Consider the following 18,991-nt stretch of genomic DNA (forward strand, 5'->3'; position numbering starts at 1 on the left):
TTCTCTCCTGGGGTCACATCAGCCGGCAGAGCCAGAGAGGACCTCTTTACCCCAACATCCACTCAGTTCTCAGACCTCACAGCTTGCCTCTCCCTTCTCAGGGCCCAGCGACCCCGACCCACTCTGCATGCACTCCCCTGTCCCTCCCGAGGACACAGGCTGCACCCACATTCATTACACCCAGCTCCGTGCCAGGCGTTGCCAGGGACAAAGGGAGTACAGAATCTCAGGAGTACAAGACCCATCGGGTGTCTGCCGGTCCTGTGGACTCCCCCCAGAACCCCCTGTGATGGGGTGAATAGTGGCCCCCAAAAAGATATGTCCACAGTCTAACCCCCAGAACCTGTGAACATAACCTTTTTTTGGAAAAGGGACTTTGCAGGTGTAATTAAGTTAAGGATCTCAGAATGAGATCGTCCTGAATGAAGACAGGTGTCCTGATAAGAGAAAGGCAGCAGGAGATTTGATATGGGACACAGAGGGGGCAGGCCATGTGGAGATGGAGGCAGAGATGGGAGCCATGCAACCATAGCCAGGGAACTCCTGGAGCCACCAAAGCTGGAAGAGGCAAGGAAGGATTCTCCCCAAAGCCTTCAGAGGGCACACAGCCTGCTGACACCAGGGCTTCACCTTCCGGCCTTACTCCTGAGAGAATGAATTCCTGCTGCTTAAACGACCAACTGTGTAGTATTTTGTTACAGTAGCCCTAGGAGACGAATGCACCCCCTTTCCTTTTTGTCCTCAGATCCAATTCGATGGGCAGGAGTGTCGTTGGTGGGGAGTGGTCTGTCCCGTTTCAGAGGCGAGGCCCCTGTGATGCTCCAGGCTGCCTGGGCTGCCCTGAAGGGCGAGGGTCAGGAGCACCTGTGCCCTCGGAAGCCAGGCTGGCTGGGGAGAGCTGGCCGAGGCATTGGGGGGAGGGGGGTGCTGGGAAGGTCTGAGGGGGCCCTGAAGATGGTGGCTGCCTGACAAATTCTCCAGGACAGCGGGGGAGGGAGGGCAAGAGTGGGGTGACTCCCAGAGGGTCCGGGAGCTTGGCAAAGGAGGGTGAGGCAGGCAGGCTTTCAAGGAAGGCTTTGTGGAGAAGGATTTAGGATGGGGAAGCTGCGCCTTTGAGGGGGGAGGGGTTTGGGTGGACAGGCCCAAGGGCACTTAGAAGAAAACCAAACTCCTTTTTGTGGTTTACAAGACTCCTACACGCCTCTCTTCCATCTCCCGACTTCGGTCTGTGGTGCCTCTGCCGGGAGCTTTCCTGGCTCGGAGTCTTGCATGACTGGGCTTTGCCCTCCTCAAAGTCTCCTCTGACATCAGGCAGCCTCCCTGACCACTAACCGACGTCTCCCGGGCACGCCCTGCCCAGTGCCCCCTTTTATTCTCTCTCTTTTTTAATTGATATTTTTTATTTTATGTGCTCACCATTCTGTTCTTTTAATTTTTCAATTATAGTTGACCTACAATATTATATTAGTTTCAGGTTCACAACATAGTGATTAGGCATTTATATAACTTACCTGACACCATACACAGTTATTACAGTATTATTGACTCTATTCCCTATGCTGTACTTTACGTCCCCATGACTGTTTTTATAACTGGCAATTTGTACATCTGAATCCTTTCCCCTTTTCTACCCTTCCCCAAATCCCCTCCCATCTGGTATTTTATTCTCTTTATAGAGGTGGGGGGAGACATATATATGTGACCAAACTACTCACTAGATATGAAATTGCATACTGTATCCCTTCCAGACACCCCCTTCCCCAATTAGAAAGTAAACAGGGCCCCCATCTGGCTCATTCACAGCAGTGGTCCCAGCACCTGGAGCAGGCCTTCCATCAAGACAGTGATGGATGGATGGATGGATGGATGGATGGATGAGTGGATGGATGGACAGATGGATGGACGGATGGGTGAATGGATGGCATTCTAGGTGGCAAAAGAAGCAAGGAAGAGGGAGTTATATGCAGATGTGTACATTCACACACAGACATTGTAGATCTTGAAGAGGAGAGGTTGCCAAGAATAAATGAGCCAGGATGGATAAAAGAGGCCTGGAGGCCAGCCCTCTCCTATTACCCATGTAGCGAGTGTGTTCTTGTCACTCCTGAACAGTAGTATGTGCTTGCCCATTTGTAAGAACACATTCCTAGTCATGGAGTTGCTATAGATCCTTCACGGTTGCGGGGGGGGGGGGGGGGGGGGGGCGGGGGGGGCGGGCAGGGCTCCCAGGTGCTGTGTCTGTTCTTCCTGGGCCCCTGTCCCCCTACTTCTGCTCAAGGAACCCAGTGGCTATCACATTTCACAAGGAGGACCCTGGAGGCTGTGGTGGGCTTAGGGGTTTAACTGCTCTCAGAAGCTTTTGTCTTTTCTTTACCTATTTCACTCTATCAATGAGAAGGAGCTCTGGCCTCATCTTTCACCTTCTTGAAATAAGTCATTGTCTAGAACAGCCGTGGGCAAACTACGGCCCGCGGGCCAGATCCAGCCCGTTTGAAATGAATAAAACTAAAAAAAAAAAAAAGACAGTATCCTTTTATGTAATGATGTTTACTTTGAATTTATATTAGTTCACACAAACACTCCATCCATGCTTTTGTTCCGGCCCTCCGGTCCAGTTTAAGAACCCATTGTGGCCCTCGAGTCAAAAAATTTGCCCACCCCTGGTCTAGAAGGAAATGCCACTGCTAAGACCCATCAGGTACCACTAAAATGCCTCATTAAGTGCCTGGCATTTTGGGAGGGAGGGAGAAACACCTCTGCCACCCAAGCACGTGCACCTTCCTGAGCCAGTGCCTCACCTGTCCTGGCCCCGAGTGGACACCTGCGGTGAGAAGGTCAGGCCAGATTGGGGGTTGGGGCAAAGATCAACATCCCCCAGGTGACACCCATCCACCTGTGAGGGTGCGCATCCCCCTGGTCCTACTGGGCTGGCACCTGCCCAGCCAGGGCGGGAGGAGCGGGTAGAGGAAAGGTTCTTTAAAGAACGAGGAGGTTTGCTGTTTCAAGAGTTCTTTCTCACCTAAGTCACCTGTCCTTCCCTGCTTTGTTGAGCCATTCATCCTTTTGCTCTCACCCATTCACGCTCATCCATTCACTCAATCAGTCATTCATTCACTTATATGTGATAGGCAGAGACCTCGGGAGGGCTGCCAGTACCCCATGTACCGTGGCATAGCCCATTCTCCAAAGTTATTGCTTGCTTAATGCTCAGTCATCGGACATGGAGGAGATATTAATAATGTTCCCACCACATACACAATAAAATCCTAAGTGCTCCCCAAGGCTTTCAAGGTGAGATTGGAGCCCAAAGAACTCTTTGAATTCATGTCTTCTTTTTCTTCCTCACTATCCGAGCTCAAAAACCCCAGGTTGAAATGCCAGCTCAGCCATTTAATAGCTGTGCTGTGTGAGTTTGGTCAAGTCCTTCAGCCTCTGAGCCACCATCTCCTCCTGGGCAAAGTGGGGATAATAAAAGTACTTGCCCCATCCCTGCCCTGTGTGACTCAGTTGGTGGGGCGTCATCCAGTAGACCACAAGGTTGCCGGTTTGATTCCCAGTCAGGGCACGTGTCCGGGTTTCAGGCTTGATCCTTGGTAGGAGGGATGCCACAATCCATGTATCACTCTCACATCAATGTTCCTCTCTCTCTCTCCCCTTTTCCCTTGCTCTCTCTCTCTAAAAATCAATTTTTAACATTTTTAAATAAATAAATTTTTAAAAGTAGTTGCTTCAAAGTCTTTGTGAGAATTAAGGAGCAAACCCAATGAAAAGCTCCTAGCATGTGCCTGGCACTGAGTCAGCACTTAGCTACTTTTAACACTTGTCTCACGCCTCCTCTGTTCCTCTCAATTCCATCACCACCACTAGATAAATCTTAGGACCGCTGAAAAAGGACCAGCCCTTCAGTCTCAATGAGAATGCACAGGGCCCAGCGGAGGAGGGACCTACTGCAAGGTCACACAGTGGCCCAGGCAGGACGCTAGCCCAGGACTCCAGCCCAGGCCTCTGCTCCTTCTGTGAGTCCCGCCTTCTCAGCCCAGCCCAGAGTGGCGGGAAGAGGGGCCTCCGTGTACATGCTAGGACCCTGTTGGGCTGGCAGCTTTCTTCTCCATTCTCAGGAATGAGTTAACTGCTGAGGTCTGTTTCAGGCCCCGTGTGTAATCTTCCTAACGATGCTTATCGTATTTCTGGGGCAGCATCTGCCTGGCTTTGAAGACTCAGGCAGGAGCCTGGCCTCACCATAAACGGGCTGAATTATATTTACAAGCGGCCTTTAATGCCCTGTGGTCTCGGCTTCCTTAATGGGGATTTTCCTCCTCCTTTTTTTCTCTCTCCCTCGGTCACCGGTTTGGCTTTCAGAGTGCGGTTTGGATTCCTAACAGAGAAGTCGAGGCCGTGGGATCCCTTCCAGATCTTCCCTCCCTCTTCCCCCTCCCGCCCCTGCTGCCTGTGCCAAAGCCCCAAGAAAAGAAAACGTTGCTTCTGTCAGGATTTCAGCGGGAAAGAGAGAAGCCCTGTTGGGATTCCAAAACATGCCCCGGGAAATGGCTGGTACCGAAGTCCTGACTCCGCACCTGAGCGCAGACCCGCAGGCCTCCTGGGGCTGGAGGGGCCCAGCCCAGAGGCACGGCCGCCTCACTTGCAGAGGGAACCCAAGGGGCAAGGTAGGGGACCATGCCAGCGTGGGTGAGGAGCCCTCCCACCATCTCCCAACCTCACCCACCTCCCTTTTCAGAACCGGCTGCCCTTCTGGAGGCCTCCATTGTTCTTTTCGGGTTTTTTACTTTAAGTTTTTAATGAAAGTTGTATATCAGATCACTTAATGCCTTCATCTTCTCAGTTGCTCCTTCCCCGTATCTGCCCCTTTCCTTTCCCACGTGGCTAGACTTGGCTTTACGGCCCAGGGTCTTTCTGCGGTCTTGGTCCAGCTGTAGCCTAGTGATGCCCACCCTGCTGGGGGGATGCCCGCAGGGACAGTTGTGCGATGAGCCTGCTCCCACCGCACTTGTTCGGTGTGGGTGGCCTATTTCTTCCCCCAAACCTGGACCATTTTACCCATGTGCTGCCCTGTGTAGTGTCCTCGCGGACCCTGAACTTCACCATCCTTTCCGAGGGCCATGGATCGAACACTGTACTTCTTTCTGTCGCAACTCTGGAAAGAGGAAGAGACATAATCTTCGTGTGCCTTTTATATGGTTCTTGCTCTGGTCAGAAGTCACAAAGGGATTGAACTTCATTTTGACCTCTGGCGCTTCAGCCATCCCAGTCGTTCTTAACTAACTGTCTTTTGCTAGTTCCGTCTGCAAATGGGTCAGGTCCTACGTGATCTACATAGCTATTCTACCTATATCTATATTCATAATCTTAACCCTTTTCGGTCCAACGTGGAGGCTGACTCAACAGACTAGGCGCTAGGAGCAGGTCCAACGTCGAGGCCGAGACACCGCAAACCAGTTCAACATTCAATCCCGTCAATTAATTTGGACCAGACTGTTTGAATTCCAAAAATAAAATTGGGCCGCCAAGGGTTAAGATACCAAACTTAGTTAGAGGTTTGGCCAGCCTTGAGTTGGGGTCTGGGAGGGGGCCCTAGTTCGTCTCCCCACCCCCCTCCTTCCCTTTGAGCCTCCCACAGGATGAGAAAGGGCAGGAGTACAATTTTGGGGGAATGGTCAAGCCATGTTTTATCTCCTTTCAAAAGGAGCGCCTGGCAATGCCAGCTCTGTGGGCCCCGGTCCCTCCTGTGGTCTCTCCTTTGGTTTCCTCTGCTTCTTAGATGATCCTTTCGCTCCTGTGAGCTACCTCTTGCCCACTGGTGTCACTGGGCCTGGGTGACCTCCAGCTCCTGATGGATAACTGGCTCAGGTCTCGGGTTGAGGGCTCAGAAACCCAGCCCCAGGCTGCCTGTCATTTTGTCAGTCCCGAGAGCAGGTCTCCTCACGCCATGCGTTTATGTTTACATGCTGTCGCCATGGCTGTACACATATGCTCCTGCAACATGCAGGCAATAAAGCGACAGGCAACCAAAAAAGGTTAGGAGGCAGAGAGGCCAGGAATACCAAATCTGTGACATCTTCCCCCAAGAAACAGCGGCCGTCTCCAGCGTCTTGATAAATTGCGTTTTATCTCCTTTCAAAAGGAACACGTGGTGGAGCCTATTCATCTTGATGTCATTGTCCAGTCTGCACAGTGTCATCCTCTGGTGGGGAGACGGCCCCTTTGCCCAGCCTCAGAGAAAAAGGGAGGAAGGAGAGCTTGAGGGAGAGAATGGGAGAGGACTGTGAATGGCCCAAAGTACCTACTGGGCACCTGCTGTGTGCAAAGCCCGTGCTAAGTGGAGTGTATGGTGCTGCAGAGGAAGGAGCGGCAGCCTGTGGTTCCGGCTCACACCCTGTGCGGAGAGATGAGCGACATGAATGGAAAGCAAGCCTCACACGTGATGCATTAGATGCTCCCCTGGAGCAGGACTGGGGACAGTACCTGTGGTGACGGGAAGTCTGGGAAGACTGTCACAGCTTTCAGTGCTCCTAGGTTGTCCCCTTGCCATTCACCTCTGCCTGCCAGAGACTGCTCATGGGAGCAACTGGGGGCTTTGTTCTAGCCAAGGGGGTGCACTCAGCCAGAGGGACCATGGAGTTAATGCTCTCCGGGCACACTCAGCCAGAGGGACCATGGAGTTAATGCTCTCCGGGCACACTCAGCCAGAGGGACCATGGAGTTAATGCTCTCCGGGCACACTCAGCCAGAGGGACCATGGAGTTAATGCTCTCCGGGCACACTCAGCCAGAGGGACCATGGAGTTAATGCTCTCCGGGCACACTCAGCCAGAGGGACCATGGAGGCAATGCTCTCCGGGCACACTCAGCCAGAGGGACCATGGAGTTAATGCTCTCCGGGCACACTCAGCCAGAGGGACCATGGAGTTAATGCTCTCCGGGCACACTCAGCCAGAGGGACCATGGAGTTAATGCTCTCCGGGCACACTCAGCCAGAGGGACCATGGAGTTAATGCTCTCTGGGCACACTCAGCCAGAGGTACCATGGAGTTAATGCTCTCCGGGCACACTCAGCCAGAGGGACCATGGAGTTAATGCTCTCCGGGCACACTCAGCTAGAGGTACCATGGAGTTAATGCTCTCCGGGCACACTCAGCCAGAGGGACCATGGAGTTAATGCTCTCCGGGCACACTCAGCCAGAGGGACCATGGAGTTAATGCTCTCCGGGCACACTCAGCCAGAGGGACCATGGAGGCAATGCTCTCCGGGCACACTCAGCCAGAGGTACCATGGAGGCAATGCTCTCGGAAGCTCAATAACAAGCCAGGGGTACCATGGAGGCAATGCTCTCGGAAGCTCAATAACAAGCCAGGGGGTGGTGGGATAAATACCCGAGCCTCCTTGCCCTCAATTGGGATACCTCTGAGGTATGATCTTCATTCCCCCCACCTCCTACCCCCAAGTTCCTCACAGAACTACACTCTGGAGACGCAGAGTGATGAGCTGGCTGTGTAATGCTTCCTCCCCTTCCCTGCCTTCCTTCCCCATTCCCCCACTGTACTTCCCAGGATCACCTCCCAAATAAACAACATGTACTCCACTCCTTGCCCCTGGGTCTGTCTGGGTCTGTTTCTGGGGAAACAACCTGGAGAAGCAAAGCCTTTCTCTGTACTTCAGTTGGATCTAGACAGAGGACGCGTAAGTGGATTCGCATGTGGTCTACACCTTTGTTCATGTGCAATGGCAGTTATCTCAATTAGGGCTCCTTTAATGCAAGTGATGAAAACCCATCTCCAACCAGTTTAAATAAAAAATAATTATTTATGAAAGTAAAAGTGCCAGGCAAACTCTGGGTTCAGGAACAGCTATATCCAGGCACTCAAATGATGTCAAAGAAATGTGCCCTTCGCTATCTCTTGGCTCTGCTTTTCAATCATTCGAGAAACATTTATTGAGTGCCTACCTTATGCCAGGCACAGATCCTTTCTCTCAGTTGGTTTCCTTCTGAGGCAAGAAGAAAGATGGCACTAGAAGCTCCAGATTTTTGTCCTACCAGCTTAGCAACTTTGGGAGAAAGAAGGCACCAGCAGAAGTCGCAGGGCTGATCCTCATTGGCCCAGACCAGGTTCCCTGCCTACCTCTGAGCTAATCACTGTGACTCTAGTTTTCTAGGCAGGATCACATGCCTACCTTGTTGCCAGGGGGTGTGGGGTGCCTCATCTGAACCATAAGAACTAGGAATGGCGGAGGGAGGCTCTCCAGGGGGAAATAGGATAGATTTAGACAACAGATGCCTGGTATACTAGGTGTACCGGTTAATAATGCGGATTTTTTTCACTAGATGGGGTTACACATATGTTGATATATATGCGATTTGATATGTATGCTATATGTATGCTATTTTGTTGTATTGACAACAAGCTTCAAAACTTCATATGTCAAATTTTCTGAAGGTGTTAACATAGGTATTTTTACGCTTAAAAATGTCGAATTTTGTGCCAAAAAAAGAGCATTTGTGGGAAGTTTTAATTCATTATTTTGAAGAAAAGTGCTAGCGATGGACATTACTTTGAATAAAGCCCTTTTGATGTTTCTCTTGAAATTATCGTGTTTTCTTTGATTACAAAATCCACATTACTAAGCGGTCAATAATTAATCCGCATCACTAACCGGTTACCGCTCCATCCGCATTATTAACCGGTTAACGCTCAATCTGCATATGATGGTAACACCTTCAGAAAATTTGACATATGAAGTTTTGAAGCTTGTTGTCAATACAACAAAATAGCATACATATCAAATCGCATATATACCAACATATGTGTAACCCCATCTATTGAAAGAAATCAGCATTATTAACCCGTACACCTAGTAGCTATGCCATGAGCACTTCACAGTGTCCCAGCTCAGATGAGACAGACAGGCCCCAGGTGGAAGGAGACTCACAATAGCTGTAACCACAGCAGAATGCACGAATGCCTGAGGAATGGACAATGTGCGTGGATGCCCTGGAAAGATGGAGATTGCTCCCAGTGTGGCCAATCAGGGAAGGCCTCCAAAGAGGGGGCATTGGCCCTAGACATTGCTGGTCTTTGGGCATAGAAATGTCAGCTGTGATTGTCTTTGGACCTTGAATGTCAGGCCAAAGAGTTCATATTCCAAATTTAATTATTGTGAAGGACTGTGCATTGACCTATTTGTTATCATTGCATTCTGCTAGTTCAGAGGAGCCTGCTGGGAAGGTTGGAGGGGTTGGCATTTCCTGTGAGCCTTGCCCATGCCTGTAAAAGGGTATATCAGCACAGCCATGCAGTGGTCCGGACGGCTGGAGGCTGTGTGTCAGAGAAGTTGGGGAACAGTCAGGCCCCCTCGGCATTGGCCTGTGCCCGCCCTGGAAATAGCCACCCACTTAAACTAAGAATAGGAATTCCTGCCCGGCTGGCAGGAACTAATGCCGATTTCTCAAGTAGGGATGGGCCTGAAAACAAAACACAGCGTTGGGTGGGGCCATCCTTTGTATTTATTTGCGAGGTCACTTGGGAGCTGTGCCCACGTCTGGGCATTGATCCTGCCATTAGACCCAGACACGGTGACCTGGACCAGATGGCAGCCTCCAGGGCTCCTCGCCTGCCCGAGAGGTCCTGGGCTCTCAGCCTTGGGTGCCTCCTGCCCCCTGAAAGAGGTGACTACTCCCTTGTTGCCTTGACAACAAGCAGAGGTGGTGGCCAGCTAAGGTGCTGAGAAGCCAAGGGAGAGGGGACTAAGAGAGGAGGGTCCCAGGTCCCTGTGGCAGTTGTACCTGGAATCACCTGGCTCACGAGCATTTCTCTTCCAGGCAAAATCCTCTTCCGGAGAAGCCACATCCGGGACGTCGCTGTGAGGAGGCTGAAGCCAATCGACGAGTACTGTCGGGTAAGGCCGTCTGGGGGCTTGGGGGCCGCCCCTTCTGTCCATCTGTGAAGGAAGTCTGTCTGTTCGGAACCCTCTGCTGTGGTTTAGCAGATACATCCTGAGGCCTGGTGCTTCCTGGTCAGAGGGGTGGGTATGGGTGTCTCTTGGGGAGGGGCCACCCCGTGACTGGGCCACCCTCTGAGGGGCTCAGGCTCACAGCTGAGCCTCTACTCCTTTCGGGACATGTCCGTGTTTACAAAACGCCATTTTAAATCACCTCCACGGGCTTGGGAGCTCAGCGAAGGGCTTCCTGCAGGAGGGATTCTGTATGTGACCTTCTGCTGGACGTAGAACTGCTGCTTTGAGTTCCTGTTGGGACGTTGTTGGAATCGGTTCTGGGTTCCAGAGCATTCGAAACGTATATTTGTTTATTCACAGAAGTCTTGGTAGTTACAGAGTTCATGGACACATCTTCATAGGTGCAAATGTGTGTGCGTGCATACACACACGCACACACACACAAACACACAAACACACACACACGGCATGTGTACGCTCCTGCACTAGGAGAGCCCATGCCAGAGCACGGATGGGAGCGTGACAGCGATGTCCAGATGCAGAGCCTGTTGCCTTTCTACTTGGATTAGAGCCTAGGCCCCTGCAGGGAAACTGAGCGGTCTCTGGGCGGGTTGAACTCCTCACTAGCTTCGAGAGCTTGGGCAAGTTACTTAACTTCCGGGAGCCTCATTTTCCACACCTGTACCTTAGGGAGAATAGTGCCTCTGCAGAAGGTAGTTCTGGGGAGGAAATGAACTGACACATTTGAGCCACAGCACATAGTGTCTGGTACACAGGAAGCATTCAGTAGATGCTACCTTTGTGTTATTATTCCATGGCAGAACGTTGGATGTTACCGCTGGGTGCCACTGGCTTTCATGGAGATGGAATTTCTTTTTTTTTTTTTTTTTTTTTTTTTTAAATATATTTTATTGATCTTTTACAGAGAGGAAGGGAGAGAGATAGAGAGTTAGAAACATCGATGAGAGAGAAACATCGACCAGCTGCCTCCTGCACATCTCCTACTGGGGATGTGCCCGCAACCCAGGTACATGCCCTTGACCGGAATCGAACCTGGGACCTTTCAGTCCGCAGGCCGACGCTCTATCCACCGAGCCAAACCGGTTTTGGCAGAGATGGAATTTCTTAAGCTAAACCTACTGTGGGATCTGAGAGGCAAGTGGGATAACGTTTTGTTGTGAGTGCGAGTACGAGAGTGGGGTCAGACCCCAGTGCCCGCCTCCTAGCTCTGTGACTTCAAGAGAATTGCTTTGCCTCTCTGAGCCCCAGTTTCCTCATCTGTAAAAGGGAGATAGAAACAACTCTTTCACAGGGTTCATGAAAGGGGTGGAGTGAGGGAAGGTCTATCTCAGTGCTTGTTATTCTGAAATACTCTGTCCCTACACAGAGTTGTGACCATAAGATTCCTTTTTGCCTGGCCAGTGTGGCTCAGTGGTCCTATGAACCAGGAAATCATAAATCGATTCCCAGTCAGGGCACATGCCCAAGTTGCTGGTTCGATCCCCAGTTTGGGGCGTGCTGGAGGCAGCTGATCAATGATTCTCTTTGATCATTGATATTTCTCTTTCTCTCTTTCTCTCTCCCTTCCTCCCTCCCTCCCTCCCTCTCCCTTCCTCTCTGAAATCAATAAAAATATATATTGTTGTTTTTTCAAAGATTCCTTTTTGTGCTAATGTTTGATATTTCTCAATCACTGTTTGGCAATAAAAATGCTCAAATAAGAATCATGTTGCTAAATTGACGGGGCCGACAAGCACTCCCACAGACTCTGCGTTAAGCTGAGTTTGAATTTCGTGACTGTGCAGGTCATACCAGTCACCTGAAAGGATGCCCTGATGATGAATTATTCCCTGAAACCAGAAGCTCCCTTTCCTCAGACCAATCCAGCCGACCTAGAGGCTGCGGTTCGGTTCCAGACCACCGCAATAAAGCAAGTGTCTTTTTGCTGGTGGAGGATCTTGCCTTCAATTTGTAAAAAAGGCAACATCTACGCAGTATGAGAAAGCAAAGCACAATAAAACAAGGTATGCCTGAATTCCTTTTTCTCTTTAAAGGGCATTTGCCATTTCCAGTTAAATTGATGGCTGCAGCCTGAGCTTTTATTTCTCTTCATTCCTTCCCAAGAAGTTAAGTAAATGGGCAAAGCTAATGGAGGAGAGGGCAAAGGGCAGGGGGACGCATCTTCCAGCGGGGATTCACGGCTCGTGGCAGCCTCGGTGGTGGAGCCTGGGCATCTGTGGCTGGGCTCTGTGGAAATGCCCCCTCCTAGATCATCTGGAGGGGAAGACCCCTACCAGCTCATCCCCTGGGGTCAGGCTTTGGACAGGACTCCTGAATCAGGATGAGACACACTTGGACACACTGCTTAGAATTTTGGTGGAGGGGAGGAGGGTGTATTTGCATATGCAGCTCTGCTTGGCTGGACAACACCAGGGGGACTCTGGGGTCCCAGGAGTGCTGCTAGTGGCTGAGGGAGCCATTTAAGTGGGGTCTGCAAGAGGAGGAGCCTCCTAACCTGATTAGCTCAGACAAGAACGGCTGGCCCAGAGCCAGGCAATGAGGGGCAATGTCATGGGTTCACCAAGCAGCCAGACATCTCGCAGGCCATAATTTACTCTGAGAATGGTGGGGGGCAGGGCAGTGCAGAAGTGACCTTTAATTCTGCTGAATTAGAAAGCTGGGATCTGTGGTCTGATTGTCTGGGACCTTAGAATGACCTTGGACTGGACATCAGGAATAAGGCAGTAGCCTCCGTGGTCACTGCCACCCAGGGTTGCATTTCACAGCTCTGCCACCCGATGGCCCAATCTATGGCCACTCGGGACCCAACACTTCACTCAACATCACTGCTTCCCACAGCAAAGGTCACTGTCAATGCCATGTATAGTCCACTCCATGGGCGGCCCTTCCCTTGTCTATGCCTGTCCTTGGACACACTGCTTAGAATTTCGGTGGAGGGGAGGAGGGTGTATTTGCATATGCAGCTCTGCTTGGCTGGACAACACCTTCTTCCTGGACCTGCTAGACAACATGCATTCCGAGGCCAGGATTTGCTGGGGATTCAAACGCACCCCAAATTGTGAAGCTGGCGCTGTGCACAGAGCTGCCAGCTCCTCTGCCAGGACTCAGATGTGGAAAGTCTGACCATGCAGTGGACCTCCCCAGACTTCAGGCAGTCCCCTGCCTAATGGGGATTTCACAGCCCACATCTCTGTTAATTTCAAACATATATGGAGCAGATTGGATGAGCGTCACGGAAAATTCAGCGAGCGCCAGCCAGTAATTGTTTTATGTGGCACTTGAGGGCCAGGTGTCTATCAAGAGGGGTTCCAAAGGCATTGCTTTGACTCCATAAACTAATTTAATAGGCAACATGGTTATGCGGTTAATATTTAATGGTTCCGTGGCCTCAACAAGTTGAAAACTTTCATCTCACTAATAAGCTTGAGCTATACTTTAGGGGCTCGGACTAACAATTTTATAAGTGATTCCATTTACCCCATTCCTGCCTGTGACAGACGTGTTTGCAGTATTTATCTAGGGGATGATATAAATATCCCGGGGGTCGGGAAGTGGATGGGTGAGTGTTTGAGATGATCAGCTCCCCCTTTGCCACGTTAATGACATTTGTACAAGTCTCTATTTCCTGGTGGGTGTGACAAACATTTTTGCTGTCTAAAAAGCAGAGCTTGCTTCTATTCTGCTGTCAGCGATAGGCTTGCCTTCAGGATCGATGGCTTTCTTTGTGGGAGGGATGAGGTGTTGGCTGTTAACCTGAGGGAGGGACTCCAAGCCCAACAAGACCCCCTGGATCTCACGGGTTCATTCATTTTTATCTCCATTTCCCAGATTTGAAAGCAGAGGCTATGACTTGTGGTGGTTCTTAGTCCCGGGTGTTCTCCCTCCCACCGTGGGAATGTTCCACCATGGCCCACATTGGTTCTCAGTAATAAAGAGAAAGACCCAGTCTGCGTGGCTCAGTGGTGGAGCGTCGACCTATGAACTAGGAGGTCGAGGTTCCATACCCGGTCAGGGCACATGCCCGGGTTGCGGGCTCAATCCCCAGTGTGGGGTGTGCAGGAGGCAGCGATCAATGATTCTCTCTCGTCATTGATGTTTCTCTCTCTCTCTCTCTCTCTCTCTCCCTCTCTCCTTTCCTCTTTGAAATTAATAAAAACAAATTTTAAAAAAATAAAGAGAAAGGTTCATGTTGCAACCAAAAGAATCCTTTAAGAGGCACCAAAGCTCCTTGCATGCTCAGTCCTAGATGGGAGAGTAACTTCATTGCTCATGGCGGAGACTGAGGCGGAGAGGCAAGGCTGATTGGTCCATGCTTCCCCCGTGGTCTGCGTCTGTAGGGGAACCTAGTTGGAAGAATCTCTCCGTCTGCTCTGGTCCAGACAGCCCTGGGCAAAGGCGTTTCCAGCCTGTCCCTTCCTCCTTAAAGGCCCTCAGAGGAGCCCCATTGCCCATAAGAACCGCTGAGTGGCTTAGCCAGGCCCTCTGTGCGGTGCTTCCAAGTGCTGCTCAGGCGAAGCTCTCACCTTTCTCCTCCGAACTCCACCGTCCAGTCTGCCGGAAGTTTGGCCATTTCCCAACTAGCCAGACCCCCTGAGGCTTCTGCCCCTGGGCCTGTGCTAGCCCCTCGCCTGGGGAAGTGTTCAGCTTCCACAGGGTCCCTCCCAGAAGCCTCCCGACTCCCCGGGGAAAGCTGACCCCTTCTCTCCCATTCCCCACAAAGCCCTGTGCATGCCTCCACATGACACATTATTCCCAGGAGCAGGGTAGCATCCGTGTGTCCATCTCCTCCAGGCCAGGCGCTCCTGGAAGGCCCCCTCTGTTTCCTTGTGTCTTCACTCACCAGCAAGAAGCCTGGCCCCACGTGGGCATCCAGCCAGTATCTGATGACAAGATGCAAAGATCACATACAAGCACAGGAAACCTCAGAAGAGGGTGACATGTCCCCAAGGCCCGATGTACTAGGACCCCTTGTGAAATGGCTTAAACTGCAGCCGCAAATTAGACACTATTTCCGTTTCAAAAAGGATTTGCTGCCTAAATCCTTTAAAAAGAGAACTCCTGTGTTTGAGATACTCTGATTTACAGAAATGCTGTGAGCTCCCAGCTTCCTCGAAGGTGATGTAGAAGGAACAGTCTGGGGGCCAAATGGGCAGAATGCCAACCCCCATGACACCCCCCCACACCCCACCCAGGGTCACTGGGCTTTTACCTAGAGATGTCCATTGATTAGAAACCAAAATGAAGCTGATAAAAAGGGGAAAATGCCTGATCCCGAGGAAAGAGCAGGGCACACACCTTGTTTTGCTCAATGCAGAACTTCGCTTTTTGTCCTGAGACAAGCGTTACCCAGTGCGGTGGGCTTCATGGAGGGGGTTCATTTCGGAGCAGAGGGTCTGAACACAGCCTGGCTAGGGCCCCCTCCCATGCTGCTCCGCTTGCAAAGACCAGGCTCGGGCCCGAGCACCTGAGAGGGGGTCTCAGAGACGTGCAGTACGGCCACGCTCTCCCTTATCTGAATCTGCACCATCTGGAATGGTGACATGTTGCCAAGTGGTGGCCCATGCCACTGGCTCCCAGGAAATGGTCTCAGGGGCCAGGAGCTGGAGACTTCAGGGCAGGTGAGGTCTGGGGGAGGGAGGCCCTGGAAGAACTGGCTGATGGGCACACCTGGATGGCTCTTTAGTGCCTAGGCACCCACTGCCCTCAGCCCCTCCCCTCACCCTGTTTCTCCAGATCTGCTGTCAGCCAGCTCGCCCACCCCCTGGACCACAGGATGCCAAGGTTGGAAGGGGACTGATGTTAGCTCAGCTGACATCCTGCATGCTCTAAGCAGCCCCAGGGGACAGTGGCCCCTCCCTGGATGCTGAGGGCTCTGAGGTCATTCCAGCCCTTCTCCCTCCTAGGGGCCTTCCGACCCTCCAACCTCACCTGAGGCAAAGCTCTGTTCGAAAGGCTCAGTGAGATTGATTGATAGACCTGACACTGAAGTCACTGATAGTGGTGCTATTTACAGTCCTGGAGCCGCTGGCTGTTAGAGCTGGAAGAAACTTCAGAATGTCTCTGGTCTGGATTTGCCCCAGCTGTGTTCCCTGGGCTGTCAGTAGGAATCCTTTGGAAAACCAGCTCTACAGTCAGAGACCTGTGAGTAATGGTGGAGGCAGTAGAGAGAAGTAGATCAGACAGAGCATAGGCTCTGGACTAGATTTAAAGTCTTGCTGCTTACTAGCTCTGTGGCCTTGGGAAATTGCTTAACCTCTCTGTGCTTTAGTTTATCCTCATGTGGAATTGGAATCATGTTCATACCTATCTCGGATTTAATGTGATGATTAAATGAGGCAGTCCCAAGATGTCATTATGATTAATAAATGCTGGCCGCCCTAACTGGTTTAGCTCAGTGGATAGAGCGTCGGCCTGCGGACTGAAGGGTCCCAGGTTCGATTCCGGTCAAGGGCATGTACCTTGATTGCGGGCACATCACCAATAGGGGGTATGCAGGAGGCAGCTGATCGATATTTCTCTCTCATCGATGTTTCTAGCTCTCTATCCCTCTCCCTTCCTCTCTGTAAAAAAATCAATAAAAATATATTTTTTTAAAAAATAATAAATGCTGGCCTAACAAAGCTTTACAGGTTTCTTTCCTGCAGGACTTCTCAGAGCCTTTGCTATGATAATGAACATGGTGATTTCCAAGACCAAGATGGGGATCTACAAAACATCCTTTCACATGTGCCCACAGAACTCATGTTATCTCATCAGACTGGTGTTCCATGAGATATAGTTTGAAATTCCAGAGCTAGTCTGTTTTATCCTAAAAGGTCATGCAGCAAGTATAGAAAAGCAGAATTTGAGCTAGAATTGAGGTCTCTGGACTCCCCTTCCAGTGTTCTTTCTAGTATGCATCATTGCTTTCACCTGTAGAATAATGGCAACAAAGACCATAGTGCAATAGCTAGCATTTACTGAACATTTGCTTGATGCCAGGCACTGTGCTAGGCTCCTCATATTTATGATCTCACTTAACCTTCGAACAGGTAGGGGCCATACCAAACCCATTGCACTGAGCTCAGAGAGGGCAAATAGTAATATACTTCGCATCACACAGCATCCTGGCGAATGGCACAGCCAGGATTCAAACCCACGTCTGCCTGGTCCTGGGGCCCCAACTTCACCACCCCCTGGCCTGCATCTCGAATGTTCAATGGCAGAACTTCAGGCCTGAGCCGGGGGTCGGGGGGTGGTGCCCCAGAAGTCCCCATATATTGGCCCTACCTGCTCCTCTCGGGACGGCTGGGTGTGGGGGTTCCCCGGCTCTGGCAGCCGTCCCCCGCCCAGGCCTCCAGGACTGACTGCTCAGCACCGGCTCTCCTGCCAAATGATTTTGGCCAGAGATGGGCTTGGCGGCTGCTCTGATGGAAGCTGCTCTGAGCCGAGAGCCTCTTGTCAGCCTGAAATCAGGACGAGCTCTCAATGCGCTCCCCTCGAGGCTCCCTATTAATAAAGATGTCTGCAGCGGTTCCACCAAAAGGCCCCTTTGTCTGAGGCCCTCGGGCCCACGCGGCCTCTGCCCCCAGAATGCCGGTCTCTGTCGGCATGAAGAGCCCCTGTGTTCACCACCGGTGCTGGGTGAGCTGCGGCCTGGCGGGCTCTGCGCCTGGCGGGTGGCAGTGCGCTGAGCTGGGAGGGTGCTAGCGCTTGGCCACTGGAAACCTGCCCTGCATCCCCTCCCTGTCCCTGTCAGGGAGGTGGCCCTGGCAGCGACTCTGCGCACACAGAGCTCAGGTCCCTGTGATGGGCTCCTCCTGCCTCCTACCCATCCCAAGCCATCAGTGTTCCCTTCTGACCCCTCCTGCCTCCTGCCAGGAGCACTGGGTCTGCACATGCCTGCTTCCCCTTCTCTCTCTGTCGCTGTCTCTCTGTCTAGTATTTGTCTCTGTCTCTCTCTATCTCTATCTGTATCTGTCTCCATCTCTGTCTCTTTCTCTCTCCATGTCCCTGTCTCTCTGTCTCCAGCTCTCTCTCCTTTCTGCCACCCTTTCTCTGTCTCTCTCTCTCTCTCTTTTAATATATTTTTATTGATTTCAGAGAGGAAGGGAGAGGGAGAGAGAGAAAAAAAAATCAATGATGAGAGAGAATCATTGATTGGCTGCCTCCTGTATGCCCCCTACTGGGAATCAAACTATGACCTCCTGGCTCATAGGTTGATGCTCAACCACTGAGCCACATCAGCCGGGCCTCTCTGTGTCTTTTCCTCTCTTCTTCCTCAGTCTTTCTTTCCCTTTTCCTTCTCTCGTTCCTGGGGGAGAAAACAGCACATACCACGTGTATTAAATGAAAACTTGAACTCTGTGGGGGCAACTTCCACCCATCCTACCTTCTGAGCACAGTATCCCCCTGGTAAACAGAGACAGTGGGGACAAAATGGGCAACACGTCATCAGGTGTGCTGCTGTGGGTGCAGGGGACGTGCCTGGCTCATCCCTGTACCAGGGCACAGCCCCGTGTCAGGCACACATGGAAAAACCTCCGTTCTTTGTCAGATCATTGGAGAGTCAGGGGGCCTAGGACAGTGCCTGACACATGGTAGTTGCTTATTAAATGTTAAATTCACTTCCTTTCTGTTTCCTGGCTGTTCATGCGGATGTGATCTGTTAGAGACCCATGGAAAGCCACAGGCTCTAGAAGGAACAGCTGGGAGTTGCAGTGTTGCCTTATATGTTATGGAATAGGACCTTGTCTCATCTTGCCCGGGTGTGGGTTCGGCATTGACAAGGGCCATTGTGGTAGGATGCCTCCTGCTCAGTGCCACACTTGGATTGCTGCCTGATCGGCCCAGAGAAGGATTAAACTACCACTTCCCTCTTCCTCAACACAATCATTCTGTTGATGCAGCCTGAGACCACACATGCTTTCATGCCCCATTATCGTGTCCCACTTATTTGGGCTTCTGCACATCAGAACCCTTATTTATTCTTTCATGACTTCATTCATTCAAACAAATACTTCCT

At 51.3% G+C, this 18,991-nt stretch overlaps 1 protein-coding gene across 2 annotated transcripts in view; it reads left to right on the plus strand.

The window, feature by feature from the left end:
• Nucleotides 1-18,991, plus strand: part of SH3PXD2A (SH3 and PX domains 2A) — a 209,967-nt gene that overhangs the window by 95,192 nt on the left and 95,784 nt on the right. For both annotated transcript variants that reach the window (XM_070432353.1, XM_070432354.1), the window contains exon 4: nucleotides 9,833-9,909. In XM_070432353.1, the coding sequence (XP_070288454.1) occupies nucleotides 9,833-9,909 (77 nt within the window). The remainder of the gene's footprint in view (nucleotides 1-9,832; nucleotides 9,910-18,991) is intronic.

Source organism: Myotis yumanensis, unplaced genomic scaffold (assembly GCF_028538775.1).
Source record: "Myotis yumanensis isolate MYYU_CA2020_CCGP unplaced genomic scaffold, mMyoYum1.0.hap1 SCAF_13, whole genome shotgun sequence".
In the NCBI taxonomy this organism is placed as follows: Eukaryota; Metazoa; Chordata; class Mammalia; order Chiroptera; family Vespertilionidae; genus Myotis; species Myotis yumanensis.